The 16,294-nt window shown below is 53.0% G+C and overlaps 1 protein-coding gene across 1 annotated transcript in view; it reads right to left on the minus strand.

The window, feature by feature from the left end:
• The window catches only part of Ryr1 (ryanodine receptor 1), a 126,862-nt gene that overhangs the window by 52,501 nt on the left and 58,067 nt on the right, over positions 1-16,294 (minus strand). The window contains exons 48-70 of the mRNA XM_021211089.2: positions 15,895-16,115; positions 15,711-15,801; positions 14,707-14,847; positions 14,170-14,333; positions 13,982-14,060; positions 13,700-13,789; positions 13,143-13,283; positions 12,718-12,792; positions 12,564-12,639; positions 12,184-12,307; positions 11,738-11,853; positions 10,738-10,805; positions 10,527-10,648; positions 9,896-9,945; positions 8,853-8,913; positions 8,457-8,695; positions 6,022-6,103; positions 5,389-5,519; positions 3,704-4,036; positions 3,371-3,611; positions 1,187-1,274; positions 950-1,042; positions 254-268 (exon numbers count right to left, since the gene is read on the minus strand). Coding sequence (XP_021066748.1) covers positions 254-268; positions 950-1,042; positions 1,187-1,274; positions 3,371-3,611; positions 3,704-4,036; positions 5,389-5,519; positions 6,022-6,103; positions 8,457-8,695; positions 8,853-8,913; positions 9,896-9,945; positions 10,527-10,648; positions 10,738-10,805; positions 11,738-11,853; positions 12,184-12,307; positions 12,564-12,639; positions 12,718-12,792; positions 13,143-13,283; positions 13,700-13,789; positions 13,982-14,060; positions 14,170-14,333; positions 14,707-14,847; positions 15,711-15,801; positions 15,895-16,115 — 2,841 coding nt within the window. The remainder of the gene's footprint in view (positions 1-253; positions 269-949; positions 1,043-1,186; positions 1,275-3,370; positions 3,612-3,703; positions 4,037-5,388; positions 5,520-6,021; positions 6,104-8,456; positions 8,696-8,852; positions 8,914-9,895; positions 9,946-10,526; positions 10,649-10,737; positions 10,806-11,737; positions 11,854-12,183; positions 12,308-12,563; positions 12,640-12,717; positions 12,793-13,142; positions 13,284-13,699; positions 13,790-13,981; positions 14,061-14,169; positions 14,334-14,706; positions 14,848-15,710; positions 15,802-15,894; positions 16,116-16,294) is intronic.

Below are 16,294 nucleotides of genomic sequence, written 5' to 3' on the forward strand. Positions count from 1 at the left end.
AAAAAAAAAAAAAAAAAAAAAAAGAAAGATAAAGATAAAGAAGAAGAGAAAGAAAACTACCCCAAACCAGAAGAGAAATAATTCAACAACTCATCAAAAGCTGAGAGTGGGGGAAGGAGTGGATGGTTGGGGAGGAAGAAGACACAGAGGGTGGGGGTCAGGGACAAAAACAGGGGGTTTGAAAGGGTGGGGCTTTGAGTGGGTAAAGGTGTTAGCCAAAAGTCATGCAGAAGGTTCCAGATGTGACGCTGACCTGTATGTCTCCTGCCTGCTTCATCGGGTTGCCGACAGAGACAAGAAGGGTTACCCCAGCCCGACAGAGAGCCCCAGCCCCAACTTCAAGTTACCCTGGCTCCTCTTCCCCACCCGCCACGCCACTCATTAGCTGGATGTTTTCAGATCTTGATTTGGAGGGGGGACCTGTTCTTTAGGACCCCAGAGAGGGCAGTTGTGAAAGGAGGGAAAGGGAGGGAGATGTGGGGTGATGGAGAGAAGGAAAGTAATGGGGGAGTAAGGGGGGATGGAGAGTAACTGGGGCGGAGGATGGGAGGGGAGGAAATGAGTAGACAGGATGCAGCTGGATGGATGGACGAGATGGAGGAAGGAATGATGGAGGGGAGGGGAGGGGAGGAGGAGGAGGTAGGAAAGAAATCAGGGAGATGGGGAGGTGGAGACAGGTGGGGAAGAGGAGGCAGGTGAGGAGGAGGGTAATAGGGAAAGGAAGGATGAAGGGAAGGACATAAGGAAAGATATGGGGAGGACTGTGAAGAGGAAGAAGGGAAGGTGGGAAGATGTGGCCCCTGAGAGCTAAAGGGGATATGACCAAAGCAGGGCAGGTGAGTTGACTGAGTTGGGAGGGTCAAGAAGGTAGTCCTGGAGGGTGCTCCCACCCCCATCCAGGCCTGGAGGGTACTCCCCACCCCACCCCTCAGTTCTGTGAAGCACCCACCTTGGCCATTTTGCTCTTATTGTCAGCTGTCAGAAAGGACATGTTGTTGATTTCATTCTGGACCACGAAGTTCTGTTCTTCACGCTTAAAGTTCTGGTGGGGGAAGCAGCATGGGGCTCAGACCCCGAGACTGGCCAAAGCTGCCTGTCAGCATCAGCCTTTGGGCTTAAGGAACGGAGACTGGTACCAGTGGAGACAGTGACGTGGGTGGGGGTGCACACGGGGCTTGGGACTCACGTGGGACTTGGACCAGTAGATGAAGATTTCTCCCACCATCCTGAACAGCTCCTCCGCATTGGGGTTGGGCTCTGTCAGCCAGTGTGCCCTGGGGGCCAGGACAGAATGGACAAGGGTACAGGGACCCTCAGGGAAGGGGCTCATCCAGAGCGCCCAGGGATGCTCATGGGAGCCAAGACACATCCAGTGGAGGGGATGGAGTGTTTTGAGGGAATCTGATCAGTCCAGTGAAACTTTAAAAGTCTGGGCGTTTCAGGCAGGATCTTACTTTGTAGCCCAGGCTGGCCTGGAGCTCACTGTGTAGCCCAGGCTTGCCTCAAACTCACAGCGATCCGCCTCCTGAGTACTGGGATTTGTACTACCGTGCTCTGTTTAATTTTCTAATCAATATGGACCGTGCAAAGCCGAGGCTATGAATGAAAGGATATGCGTCTCTGTGGTGTATGGCTGTGTTTTAAAGAGCGAGCTCTGCATTACTGTGTATGTAGTGGGAAAGCTGCATCGTCCGGTGTTAGGGGGACGATAAAGCTTCACACAGCTGAGCATGCACCTCCAGCTACGGGAAGCGGAGCCAGCCTAGGCTACAGAGCATGTCCAAAGTCAGCCTGAACCACAGAGAGAGAACCTGTCACAAACAAACCAGGAGGAGGGAGCATGGCACACATATGTGCTGTGCAGTGGACACTGTTGGCGTGGTTGGGTGACAACTGTCCTGATTTCCTTAGTTAGTAAAGCCGGGCTCTGCTCAGCAGCCCCCTTTCCCTGCATCAACCAGAATCCATCCTCACAGCCCAAACCAAGCATGGAGTTCTCTTTTAAGCCTAAAGATTAAAAAAAAAAAAAAAAAATAGGGGCTGGTGAGATGGCTCAGCGGGTAAGAGCACCCGACTGCTCTTCCAAAGGTGCAGAGTTCAAATCCCAGCAACCACATGGTGGCTCACAACCATCCTAACAAGATCTGACTCCCTCTTCTGGAGTGTCTGAAGACAGCTACAGTGTACTTACATATAATAAATAAAGAAACCTTTAAACAAAAAAAATAGTGGCAGAGGTAGAGGAGAGAGGGGTCAGATGGCGGATAAAGCCTTTTGCTGTGATCCAAAGGAGATTGTGTTAGTTGCATGTTCTGGAGTGTGTGTGTACGTGTGTGTGTGTGTGTGTGTGTGCGCGCGTGTGCGCATGTGCCAACTCTCCTCTCTTTCTGTTTAGATAAAAACAAAGAAGAAAAAAAGATAGAACCAAGCTGGGAGACGTAGAAATTTCTTTTAGGTTCAGTTTTGTGTCTAAAAATGAAGGTTTCTAGGTGCAGAGGGAGCCAAAGAAAATTAGCCTAATTTTGCTAACAAAACTTAGGGTTCACCACGGAGGGCTGATGCAGGAGGGGTTGCTGGGAATTTGCTTGCCTATTTTGTTCTCGTTCAGACTACAGAGTGAGACTCTGTCTCGAAATGCTGGAGGGGAAATAAGTCTCCTTATAGTAGATAGTGTAACCCTCAATAGGGTTTTAAGAAACAGAAGGAGACAAACCAGGAAGGCTCTGTGTGTGTGTGTATGTGTGTGTGTGTGTTATGTATGTATGCCTATGTGTGTATGTATGTGTATCTGTGTGTATATATGTGTGCCTATGTGTGTATGTATGTGTATATTTGTGTGTATATGTTTATGTATATATATGTATCGTATGTATGTGTGTATGTGTGTATCTGTGTGTATGTTGTATATGTAGGTGTATATATATATGTGTGTGTATGCAGGGTGTATCTGTGTGTGTTTGTGTGTGTGTATAGGTGTGCATGTGTGTGCATGCAGGATTTGCTACTGTGCAAATGGAAGCCAGAGGACAGCCTCAGGCGCCAGCCCTTGCCTTCTACCTTGTTTGAGACTGTCACTTTGTTGGCCTCCATTGCAGGCTTCAGGCTAGGTGGTCTAAGAGTTTCCAGACACTGTCCCTTCTCCTCCTCTCATCTCACCACAGGGGTACAGGGATTACAGATGTGTGCTGCTGCAGCAAGCTTCCCATGAGTTCTGAGGTTCAAGTCCAGAACCTATCCCTTTACCCACTCAGCCATCTCCCCAGCTCAGAGAGGCTAGAGAGGGAGAAGGACTGGAAGGGCCTGGAGGGGTTGCAAGAGTCCATGGCAGTTGAGGAATAGCCCGAGTCAGGACAGGCTGGGCCATGCTGACCTGTTGTTGTCTACGTAGCGGATGAGCAGTGGGTAGAGGGCATACAGGTCTCGGCAGAGCACGGAGAACTCGTCCCGGACCAGGAGCTCACCCTCCTCAGCTTCTGCCTTGGCCTCCAGGCGCAGCTGCTCCTCCTCAGCCACCACCTTCCCTGCCCGCTTACGCAATCGCCCAATGGTAGGGATGAAGTGGGAGCGTAGGAGCTCTGGCCTGGCACGGCTCACAATGGGCTGGGCAAACACTGCAGGAGAGTGGGTGTTACTCACATGCGACCTCTGACCTCCAGGGGCCCCAGCTCCCTGCTCCCCAGGGGACACTGTCCCGTAGACCCACCGGCCAGCCGCTTCATCCACGAGGCCTCGTCGATGCCCAGGTTGTTCACGATGATTCGGAGGATGTTCCCCAGGAGGGAATTGAGGTGGTCGGAGGTGACCGCTGTACAGGGTGGCGGGGCGCCCGCAGGCAGGGCTGGCGGGGGCGCCTCAGGCCCTCGCTCCCACCAGCGGGGCAGGTAGCTGCACAGCATAGGCAACGTAATCTCGATGACGTGCGGCATCTCTGTGTAGCGTGCTCCGGACTCGGCCAGCCCCCCAATTTCCGCCATGAGCCTTTCTAGCACTGGGATGTCGGGACACATCTCCTCCACGCTGTTGGGAAGCCCCAGGACTGGGGGCGCACGGGTAGGTCAGGGTATGCCAGCTGTCGACCCAAACCTTCCCTGTGACCCGCCTGATGTCTAAATCTAAATCACCTTATACCTAAAAGTCTCCAAGAGCCCATCTCAGCCTCCCACTGAAACTGTGCCCCCCAAGAACTTTACACTTCAACATCATTAATCCCTAAAGTCAAATAAAGGATTTGTCTCAAACCTCTAAATATACCCCAGCATGGAACTTGGTCTCACTATGTAGAAGAGGCTGGCCTTGAACTCACTACATAGGCCAAGCTGGCCTTGAAATCACTATGTAGACCAGGCTGGTCTTGAACTCACAGAGATCCACCAGCCTCTGCCTCCAGAGTGCTTGGAGTAAGGGCATGCGACGCCAGCCTGGAATGATGTGAGACTTCCACACTGAACTTCTGAAGCAAGAACCCCAACTTCTTATCCAGATGGGGTCTCGTGCAAGCCTTGAGCCCTAAACACCTTCACTCCTAAATATCACCCAAACTCTATGTCCTCTATGTGGCCAACCCTGGTGGGCCCCATGCTAGCCCCTCCCACCTCAACCCCCAGAGCACGGAGAGGAGAGGTCTGGGCTGTTTCCACCACCTGGAGCCCCCAGTTTCAGGTCTCAGCTCCAGACTACAATTTTGTCTCTGGAAACCCACAGTCCATCACCCACTGTTCCCTTCCATGGGCTGGAAGTGGGCTTTTTTTTCTTTTTCTTTTTGAATGGGGGGACGGGGGGACGGGGGACTGAGTCTCATGTTGCCTAGGCTGGCCTTGAAATTTCTAAGGAGTGAAGATGGCCCTGAAGAAGGCCTTCCAGTATCTGACCTTCCAGATTTCGGGGTACAAGCTCACACTACCACACTCAGCTGAGTTTGAGGAGCACAGCATGACTCTCCTGATTGGATATTTTCTGAGCCCCACTCCTGGCTCTAACCCCAGGGTTGAGAAGACAGGATGCCTGCCTGTGGCTTGTGTGGCCACCACCTCTGACTCTCGCCCCTAACTGGCACTCCGCAGACATCGTGAATGAAAAAATATCCACGATAAGCTCGGGTCATTCAAACCTCAAGGACACGGAAGGTACCTGCCTCCCTAAGCTTCGCATTAGCAACTCCATAGTCAGTCTCACAGCTCCAAACTTCATCTCTGTTCCCCTAATCCTCCAGCGGAGTGGCTTCGGAAGGTCCCTTACAGCACAGCCCAGATCCCTCAAGGTCTGGGTGTTGTGGAACACTACTATCCCGGAGACTTCTCAGCCCCTCACAGCCCAGATTTAGGGAGCACTCCACCCCGAGGGTGGCTCTCCTGTGCCCCTGTGGCAGCTGCCCCAGCCCACGCGACTCACTGGCCCGCTCTCGAGGAGACTTGGTGGTGTAGACAGAGCAGGCGTTGTATTCGTTCAGCTCAGGCTCCAGGAATGCCACTGGCATGGCTGCGGCCAGGCGGGCCAGGCATTCCCCCAGGGCTGGCCGCAGCCTGGAAGGAGAGCTGCAGTTAGTTTCCATGCGCCCGCCCCTCCGCCCAGTCTTGAGCCCCAGCCCCATCCCGCACAGGAGTGGTCCGCTCTGGAGCGGGAGTTGCAGGCGCTGCTCTCGTGTGCACCCTTCTCTGCGTGCCTGGCAAAGACTTGTACGCAGACTGAAACGTTCCTCTCTAGTGATCTCCAGCATGCTGCCGCCCCGTTTCTGCACGTCTCCTGCCCGGTCATGCTTGTTCCCCAGAGAAGTTACTCAAGCCTCCTTGGTCAGCAGGTGTCTGGTTCCCACTCTCCCAGATCCCACAGCCTCTGTTTCTAGCCCTGGCCTTTCCACCAGCGCCCTCTCTTGACTTCTGGCGTGAACTTCAGTTACCCTAGTTCAGTTGCAAGTTCAAGATTTTAACATGTCCAGCTTTGCACCCCCTCCCCACTTCACATGCCCACTCCTTTCAGTCTCTAAGTGCCTATATAAACCCAATAATCTGCCCCGTTTTTTCTCACTTTTCTACGTAGGGGTTCCTGGTGGTTCCTAGAGAGTAGATACTGCACAGCGTTCGGTAGCAAGACACTTGCACGTCATCCACTGAAAAGAAGAGAGAGTGAGGGTCTGGGCTGTGCCCAACTCATGTCACCTCTGTCACCACACGGCCCGTGGGTAACAGATAGAGAGCTGTATAGCCCCCTGACATTTACGCTTTGTAACTCAGCCAAGACCAGCTCTCTTCTAGCCTCAGGTTCCCCATCTGTAGTGGGATTGTTGTAGTACCGGTTCCCTATCTGTAAAGGGATTGTTGTAGTACCCTCAGCACAGAGTAGGTTGAAGATCAAATGAATTGTTGCTGTCGTTTTAATTTGTGATGTTGGGGGTGGAACATGGGCCCTCACACGCGCTAGGCAAGTGTTCTACCACTGGACCACACTCAATTCTCAAATAAATTAATGCCTGAAAAGTAATTAGAGAAAGAGGACACAGGCTAGACAGTCGTGGCACACACTTTTAATCCCAGCAGTGCTGGGGTGTCGAGTGCAGGGGGTGGGGGGAGAGGCAGGCGGATTTCTGAATTCGAGGCCAACCTGGTCTACAGAGTGAGTTCCGGGACAGCCAGGGCTACACAGAGAAACCCTGCCTCAAAGAAACCAAAACCAAACCAAAAAACAAACAAACAAAAACAAAAAAGAAAGAAGAAAGGGCATGGCAGAAGCTTGCTAAAGGGGAGGGGCTTACTATAAAGGGGGAAGGACTTATTTTGCCTCAGATGTCTTTGAGGAACATGATAACACTTGAGAACCTAGCACACACGTGTGTATGGTTTTGGGCAGCATAAACCCCTCCCTCAGGGCCAAGGTTAAGATCCTCACTGACTGTACAAATCCATCAGGACAACAGGGGGCAGGGAGCTTCAAGATTTAGAAAAAAAACTATAGAGAGAAAACAAAATACAACGGGAGTGACGTCACAGCATCTATATTTTTCCATGTGTGCATGTTTGTGTGATACATGTATATGTATGTGTTCCAGTGTGTGCACATGTGAAGGTCAGAGGTCAAAAGTAATCGGTCGCTTGATTCCTTCCTTCTTCCATCTGAATTGCTTTTTTAGGGGTACGGGCTGGGCTCTGTTTCTCTGTGCAGCCCTGGCTGCCCTGGCAATAGCTCTGTAGACCAGACATGCACCACCGCTGCCCGGCCTGAACTGCTTCTTTCAAACAGTCCAGCACAGCGAGAATTTCTGACTAACAAGGCCACTTCCAGACTGTTCCTTATAGGAGCTGCAGCAATTGCTCATCTCTTTCAGCCTCCTCCGCTGCCTGGGAGGAGGAGGATGCCTGTGGTGAGGCGTGTGAGGTAAAGACACCATTTCAGAGAAGGCAGGCGGGACCACGAGATGGAGGGAACTGAGGTACTGACCTTACGACTTTTCTCATCTGCTTTGGACAGTGCAACATTCAAGAGAGAGAAACGTCTAGCTTGTTTGAGTTACAGTGATTTAGAGTCACTTGGTTTCTGGCGCAAGTAGCTGAATCTACTTTGTGTGTATGTGTGGTGCTGGGGATGGAACCCAGCACCTTCCTTGGGCATGCTAGGCAGGGGCTCTACCACTGAGCCACGCCCCCAACTGCTCATTGGGAGATTCTAAGCAGGGGCTCTACCACTGAGCCACGCCCCCAGCCCCTCACTGGGGCATCCTAGGCAAGGGCTCTACCACTGAGCCACGCCCCCAGCTGCTCATTGGGAGATTCTAGGCAGGGGCTCTACCACTGAGCCACGCCCCCAGCCCCTCACTGGGGGATTCTAGGCAGGGGCTCTACCACTGAGCCACGCCCCCAGCCCCTCACTGGGGGATCCTAGGCAGGGGCTCTACCACTGAGCCACGCCCCCAGCTGCTCATTGGGGGATTCTAGGCAGGGGCTCTACCACTGAGCCACGCCCCCAGCTGCTCATTGGGGGATTCTAGGCAGGGGCTCCGCCACCGAGTGCTTTCAGCCTTTCATTGTGAGTTCTATAGAAGAGTTACTCAGTGAGTCTTTCCTCCAGCTCTTCACTGCTGGATACCAGCCCAGTGTTATACCACTGAGATGCGTAAGCCCTTGCTTTTCTTATGCTTTTTGTAAGTCAAGACCTCACCCTGTAGCCCAGGCTGGCCTAGAACTCACTATTATAGGCCAGGCTGGCCTCAAACTTCCAGCCATCCTCCTGCCTCAGCTTCTTGAATGCTGGGATTACTTACAGGTATGCACCACCACTGTGATTTTTGAATTCACATTTTAGTTAATACCTTCGGTTCCCTACAGTTTACTAACTGTGCTTTGGCTCACTGCACGAGAAAGCATTTGTTCCAACACCAGGTGACTCTGCCATGCACCTCAGGATGGACAGTGCTGGTCAAGCAGACACCCCACCCCGTGCCCCTTGCCCTCAGTGTCAGGAGTCCTTACGGATGACATCATCTCCGAACTGGTGCTGGGCGATGTGCTGGAAGAGGGTGGTGAGGACAGGCAGCAGAGCCACCGTGGTGTAGGTGAGGTTCTGGCCCACGCCCTTCACCTGCGTGCGCGCCTGCGACACCTTTCCTAGCCGCAGGTTCTCCACCATCTTCTCAATGTCCTCGGAGGCGCTCTCGAAGAAGGAGCGCAGACCTGCCTTTACAATCTCAGGGCCCGATTTCATCACCGTTCTAGGAGGTGGGGTGCAGAGCTGTAGAAGCAGAGGGTCCCCCGCTCCTTCCCGCTCCTTCCCTCCCCTCCTTCCTCGCTCCTCTCCTTCCATTCCTGAGACGAATGTCACTCAGAGAGTACAGGAGGACTGGGTTGGGGGGTACCCCGAAGCCGTACCTGGCATCCAGAGAGCGTGCCAATATGTGAAGACAGTTGACCACAGCTGGGGCATCCGTCCCTGGGAAAGGGATATGGGCCAGGGTGAGGAAGAGGCTTCGTGATGGCTTCTGTATGCCCAGCCCGGGGAGGGGCACTATTAGGAGGTGTGGCCTTGTTGGAGTAGGTGTGTCACTGTGGGCGTGGGCTTAAAGCCCTCACCCTCCCTGCCTGGAAGTGGGTCTTCCACTAGCAGGCTTCAGATGAAGAAGTAGAACTCTCAACTCTGCCTGGACGCTGCCAGGTCCCACCTTGATGATAATGGACTGAACCTCTGAACCTGTAAGCCAGCCCCAATTGAATGTTGTCCTTTATAAGACTTGCTTAGGGGGAGGGGGATGGAGAGATAGCTCAGTGGTTAAGAGCACTCACTGCTCTTCTGAAGGTCCAGAGTTCAAATCCCAGATTTATTTATTATTATATCTAAGTACACTGTAGCTGTCTTCAGACGCACCAGAAGAGGGCGTCAGATCTCATTACAGATGGTTGTGAGCCACCATGTGGTTGCTGGGATTTGAACTCTGCACCTTTGGAAGAGCAGTCGGGTGCTCTTACCCTCTGAGCCATCTCACCAGCCCCCCCTCTTTTTTTTTAAAAAAAAAAGACTTGCTTTGGTCATGGTGTCTCTTCACAGTAATAAAACCCTAGGACAGGCCTCAAGGCCAGAACCTCCTATGTCCGTCCCAGCTCTTCCTGGCCAGGTTCATGCTATGCCATACCTAACCCTGATGAGCTTCCACAGTCCCCCTGGGTGTCCCCACCGCAGCACTGGCTGTCCTCCCTTCCTTTCTCCCTCTTTTGTCTTCTGTCTAGCTCTGACTTCTCAGGGCTGTCCCTGTGTGAGACAGTGGCTGCATGGCTATCTACCCATCCCTAGGACGACCCAGTCTGTGATCAGAGGGAAGACATTACAAAAGGCTGAGCCAGGAACTCTTTCTTCCAGGTGGAGTTGGGCATAAAGGAAGCAAGAGAGCTGGCAGAGGCTCGGAGTTGGGGCTACTTACCAAAGAGGGAGACTCGGTGGCGGACAAGGGCAGCGAGTTTACAGAAGAGGCTGAGGAAAGAGAACATGACAGAAGGACAAGGGGATGAAGGAGGGTCAAGGAGACCAAGATGAAAGACAGTGGTGACATGATCAAAGGACACAGACCAAGCTTGACAGTCACAGGCAAGGGCTGCAGGAATGGCTCAGTCTTTCAGTGATGGCCTAGAATTCCCAGTGAGGGACTTGGGATGTGACTCTGGTAGAGCCCCTGCCTAGAATCCCCCCAGTGAGGGGCTGGGGCATGGTTCAACAGCAGAGCCCCTGCCTAGAATTCCCCAGGGAGGGGCTGGGGGCGTGGCTCAGTGGCTCATACATTTAGCACATGTAAACTTTAGTCCTCAGCACTGCAAGAAAAAAAAGTCACAGGAATAACTGGCAAGTAGAGGTGATGAAGGGGAGGCTGTCTTTGTCCGAATGACTGGCTTGTCTCACTAAGTCCTGGGAGCCTCTTTAGTCCCAGGGACACTGGGACAGTTGGTCACTTTAGAACATCCCAAGGCAGAAACACCCATCAGACCCCATGTGAGTCAAGGTCAGGAAGAAGAGAGTTGGGGTTAACACGCTGTAAGGTGCCATCACAGGCGGCCCACCTGGTGATCATCTCCTTCTCCTTGTTGGAGGCGTGGCCACCACTCCCCAGCACTTTGGCAGGTGTGGACAGGAAGTAGAGACAGTGGTTGGTGAAGTACTGGTTGATCAAAGGCAGCAGAATCTAGGTGGGGAAGAAAGTGGGGGGGATGCGTAAAGGTCCAGGGACCCTCCTAGACCACAGCCCCTCCAGGTTCTGAGCCCACCTCTCACCTTAGCAAAGAATTTAATCTCCTGCTCGTGCGGGGATTTCTCCACCCGTCCACTGCTAACCACAGCCTCTGCGGGGAAGGGCAAGGAGGGGCTAGTGTGGGTTTAAGCTAAGGAAGCCCGGCTGTTCTGGTAGGAAGGGACACCGGGTGGGGGCAGAGTTAGGAAATAATGACACATCCTTAATCCCAGCACTTGGGAGGCACAGGTAGACAGATCTCTGAGTCCAAGGCCACCCTGGTCTACAGAGCAAGTTTCAGGATAGCCAGGGCTACACAGAGAAACCCTGTCTCAAAAAAAAAAAATAAAAATAAAAAAAAAAAAAAAAAACCAACAAAAAAATAAAAACAAAAATAAAATAAAATAAAATCCTCTCTTTTTCTTTCACACCTGCCCTGGCCACAGTCAAGTCAGAGGGACTCTGGCCACTGGGGCTAGGTCCCTGCTCAGACCCCTCCTGTGACTCCGTCTCTGTGCAGAGGACAAGTCTCTTACCTCCCATCTAGCTCAGAAGTCCCCCCCCCCCCGCTCCCTGCATGACCTAGCGGGGTCCCTTCAGTTGCTCCCCTCCATGTCTATGAAGGGTGGTGGTTTCACAAGCCTTTGCCATGACACCCTCCAGGTGTTCAGGTGCCCCCACCCCACTCCTCCGGGTCTTGGCACAGATGTCACAGTGTCACTCACGTCTTTCTTGAATACGCAGCTTAAATGGCAGCTGGCTCCACACCCCAGCCCACCTTTCCCTGCTGTCCTCTTCCCCCAACACTAGGCATTTCCTATCACACTCGGCTTAGCTATGTGTGATTCTAACTGTCGGACTCCAAAACAGGGATGTGGATGAAACACCACCTGTCTAGTTCCCTGCTAATCCATCCCGTCATTCCCAGCAGAGTCTGCTAGAACCGATGCTCCACAGATACTAGTTGAGGGAGAGATGGGTGAACCAGTGCTCTGGGTGGGTCTTTGCAGATGACATGGAAAGATGGGAGGGAATTTTTCCTACCCAGGTGGGCGATGAACTCCTGGGAGATGTCCATCCAGCGCAGCAGCTGCTGCAGGAAGCCGAAGGCAAATCGTTTCTCAATGGAGGATGTGTCCAGTTCCATGTCCTTAAGACCCCTGCGTGGAGAGGCAGAGACAGCTCAGACACGGGCCTTGCCCTATTTCACACATCTTTCTGGTCAGCCTGTGCACACTGCCCACTTGCAGGTCCTTAAGTTGTTCTCCGAGTCTTGCTTCCCATGCTTCTCCCGCTTGGCCTGATCTGAGCCCTGCCTTTAGCACATCTGCAGGCCATGACTGCACTGCCCAGTGGGAGGTCGGCTCGCTGCTTTCAGGTTTACTCTTTGGCTTCCTTATGGCCCCGCCTCCGTCCCAAGCCCCGCCCCCACGGCTTTCCTTCCGCCCCTGCTTGCGGTTGCTTCAGCTCAGGTTCATGGGTTCACGTGCCTGGTGACTGCATAGCCATTCATCTGCAGAAACTTCAGCAACTCCTGGGCCTTCTCTCGGTCCCGTGCCTTCTCCTTGGCCGTGAGCGTGTCGTAGGGGACCAGTAGAGGATGGGAACCACCTCCTGCGGATGGCAAAGATTAGAAATCAGGGGCCAGAAAAGACCCAAGCCACTCTCACTGGGGCTCCTGCAAGCTGAGTTAGCTGCACCATTAAAATGGTGCTAACAGTGCAAACATTGCTTTCCGGTTGCTACACATCAGTGCAACAGAGCCGCGCCAGGAGAGTGGTTAAGTAACACCATGAAGCCAGGACTCTAACTGAGGCCCCGTGACAGCGTGGGGGGTGAGGCAGTGGTGGGAGGGGATAATTGCTCTGACCTTTAGCCTCCAGCTCTTGCTTCTTCTTTCGCCCCCACGTGTTGTGGTAATTTTCTGCCAGTTGTTCGGCCATGGCCTGGAAATGGGATGCCGACATTCAAGGACCAGATTCAGTCAGACCTGAGCTTCCTAAATAAAGGGTCTGTGATCTCACCTGCAACTCCCGGGACAACGTAACCACACTGAGGTCTGGTGGCTGGGGATTGTAACCTTCTCGGGGGTCATATGTCTGAGAGGGCAAGAGAGAGGGGGTATTTAATGGGCATGTAGAAAGTTCTGAGCCTCCAGATGCCTACCCTGAGCCTGTCCCTTAAGGCCCTGCCTCTAAGCCACCCTCCTCGGCTCTTTAATTCCTCAGGCTGGTGGCTGTCCTTTTGGCACTGAGATTTCTGCTCAGGACTACCCTCTTCTCCTTACTCTACTTCTCCTCTGTCAGGCCTCATTACAACCGCACCCACCCAGCCTGCACCTTTTCACAGTCCCTCCTTCACCTGGGGGCACCCCTCTCAATCCCACCACATCTGACCCATCACTCCCATTCCCCTTGCTCAGACCCTCACTGTCTCCTCGCAAGCTCACCTGGGCAGTTTGGGATATCTTTCTTGTTTTTTTCTTTTCCGTCTTCTCCTCCTCACCTTCCCTGGCCTTCTCTACTGTCCATTCCCAGGCAATCATGGCCTTCAAAGACTCTTTGATGGGCCAGCGGTAAATCTCTTTGTCCTGGGGCAGATAGAGTAAGTGGAGTTGGTGGAATGGAGCCAGGAGGAAAACCTGATTCAGCTTCCCTGATCTCTACGGGCTCAAGGCAGGAGAAACCCCACCAGGAGATAGGACGTTAGAAGTGGGTCAGTCAGGATTGTAACCCAGCACTCTAACCTAATCTGTAAACAAGTGACTCAAACATTTCTAGCACCCATTTTACAAGGGTCTCAGAGAAGTTGCACTATCAAGGAGTCTTTCTAGAGAAGGGACTTGAGGATTCTGGGGTCGTCCAGGGGAATCAGCTAATCTTGAGAGAAGGCAAAATCCAGGACCAGACGCCAGCCAACCTATGACGCTGTCTCACTCCTCCCTGGACCCCCTAAATCCTGGAGTTTCCTTCTGATCTCTGACATCAGGACCTAAGGTTTGGTCACCTTCTCTGAGAAGGTCTTGTAGGGTCTCAGCATGGGGTGGGTCTTCAATTCTTCATCAATGTTCTCGCCATAGGACCAATTGTTCTGAATCTAGAAGTGGAGGCCAGAGGAGAGGTAGAAGAGAGTGGAGGATGGATACGAGGCAGGGGAACCCTGTAAGGCTCTCAGAGGACAGTGAGGGTCTCAGGGATGGCTGAGGGTCCCCAGATGGCTGAGGCCTCTGGGAAGGCATGAGGCTTGGGGGAAGGAAGGTAGGCAGAGGTGGCGGGCCCCAATGTTCACCTTGTCGAAGGCCCACTTCTCATGGGTGTACTCTGCGAACTTGTTAATGAAGGAGTCCAGCTTCTCAGGGATGATGACGCTGTGAGAAGAGGTGGGGTCGGCAGGCATTGGGGTGGGGCTTCCCTCTCCCTCTGGAACCTTCCTTCTCCCAACCCCTAGTCACACCACTGTCTGTCCCCGAGTCTCACTTGAGGGTCTCCACAGGCCGGGGATCGAAGTTGCCTTCAGCGTCCACTGTGGCTTTTTTCTCCGTCTTGGATGAGTATGAGGCATCCACGTAGTCTGGGGGCAGTGCGCCCGCGATGGCACACAGGCAAGGCATGGCTATCCGGTAAAGCTCCTGGTCGTATTTCTGCGGGTGTCAGGGGCGAAGAGGAGGATCAGGCAGGCTTCGCTTAGCCCGCAGCCTTACAGTCCCCAATCCACCCTCTAGCCATCAACTCCCCTCTCTGAACCCACAAATCTGCTAGTCACTCTCTCAGCAGCCTGAGCCTCACTTTGGTCTGTTTTGTTTGTTTTTTAGACAGGTCTCACGTAGCCTAGGCTGTTCTTAAACTTGATATAGAATCCAAGAGTGACTGAATTCCTAATCCATCTGCTTCCACCTCCCGCTGAAATTACTGGTGTGTGCCACCCAACCCAACAGGGATCTCATCCCAGATCTCCAAGCTTGAACCCCCAAACCCTCCACACAGGCTTCTCTGAGACCCCATGAGTCCCCAGACCTTATGCGCCAGAGAATCAAAGATGCCCCAGAAGAGCTTGCGTGTGAGGTGCAGCTCTTCCTCAGAGGTGACACCGAAGTTGGCCCAGCCTGTGGGGAGGCAGTAGTACTTCCAGCAACGCTCATAGTGGTTGGTAAGGAGCTGCAAGAGACACACAGAGGAGGCATAAGCAGATGGCAGGCAGCGGAGGCCCCAGGAGGCAGAGGGTGTCAGTGCTCGCAAATGAGATGCTAATAAGGGAAGGATGGTACGCTTATTAGCGAATGGTCCTAGACAGCTTATTACTCGGAGTTGGTATTGTCAATGAGAGCCAGGATGGGCATTAAACTACGGCTGGATTTGTCTGTTGTTTTTACAGAAATAGGCAAGCTAACAGTCTCCTGGTAGAATTGTGTGCACACTAATGGGATGATCCATGCTTATGCAAATTAGCATGTCAAACAGAAACATAGGCAGTGCCCCATGCAAATATATGGTAATCAAAAAGGCCTCCTCTATCTAATATGCATCTTAGAGTTGGGGCTAATTTAGGCATCTTATGCAAGACAGTCTAAGTTAGATGGGGTATCTCCTTATGCAAACCAGCATGAAAATGATAAAGTAGGAGAGACAGTATGCAAATATCCAGAATAGCTATGGTACTGTTGATTCAAATAAACGCACTCATTTGAATACTGGAAGGCTGGTGGTCTGGACACACGAATAAAATGCTAATTAGGAAAGTAGTGCGCCCATGAAAATATATGCTAATTGAGGCGGGGGCTGGCTCACTTAGTTAGGCAAATTAAGCGGTAATTAGGGAATGTTAGCAGCGCCAATGACGCAGAGCGAATGCCATGGGAATCCTAGCAGGCAAAAGAGGATGTTAATTGGTTTCCTCAGGGTTCGCTGTCCTCCAGTTTTGGCTAGCTGTGGTGGGCGTGGCTAATACGAAAGACCCCACTGATCCAGAGGCACAGCCAGACTGTGGGTGAGAAAAGGCTACCGCTGAGGACCGCCCTCACCTTGAGTGGCATCTTGGCGAACTCATTGAGGATGGGCACATCGAACACCAGGCGTCGAAGCAGGTGCTGCAGCATGGACGGGCGGATATACCTGAGGACAAGCCCAGAGAGGGCGGAGATCTTACGCGAGGCCCCGCCTTGGCGACCCCGCCCACTCCCTCCGCCGCCATCGGCCCCTCCTCACCTGCACAGCGCCATGAGGCAATCCTCGATGACGTCGCGCTGTGCTTTAGTGAGCGAGCGGCCCCGCGACAGCCGGTACACTGTGTGCAGCATGGAGTCCACCATGATGGCGCGGTGCTCGGTGCCCGCAAAGAGTGGCGCGCACTTGGTGATGAGCGGCAGCACAGCCAGGCAGAGGTAGCGGTTCAGCGCCAGCGCCATCTCCGTGGTGCTGAAAGTAGCCTGGGACATAGGGTGAGACCATCAGACTCTTGGCGTTGCCTTGGTACTCAGGCTTCTAATCATTTATTCTCCTAAATCATCTCACTCCTCCAGATCTCTACCCACATCTCTACCCAGGTAATAAATCTCGGTCTCTCTCTCTCTCTCTCTCTCTCTCTCTCTCTCTCTCTCTCTCTCTC

Source organism: Mus pahari, chromosome 1 (genome assembly GCF_900095145.1).
Source record: "Mus pahari chromosome 1, PAHARI_EIJ_v1.1, whole genome shotgun sequence".
NCBI lineage: Eukaryota > Metazoa > Chordata > Mammalia > Rodentia > Muridae > Mus > Mus pahari.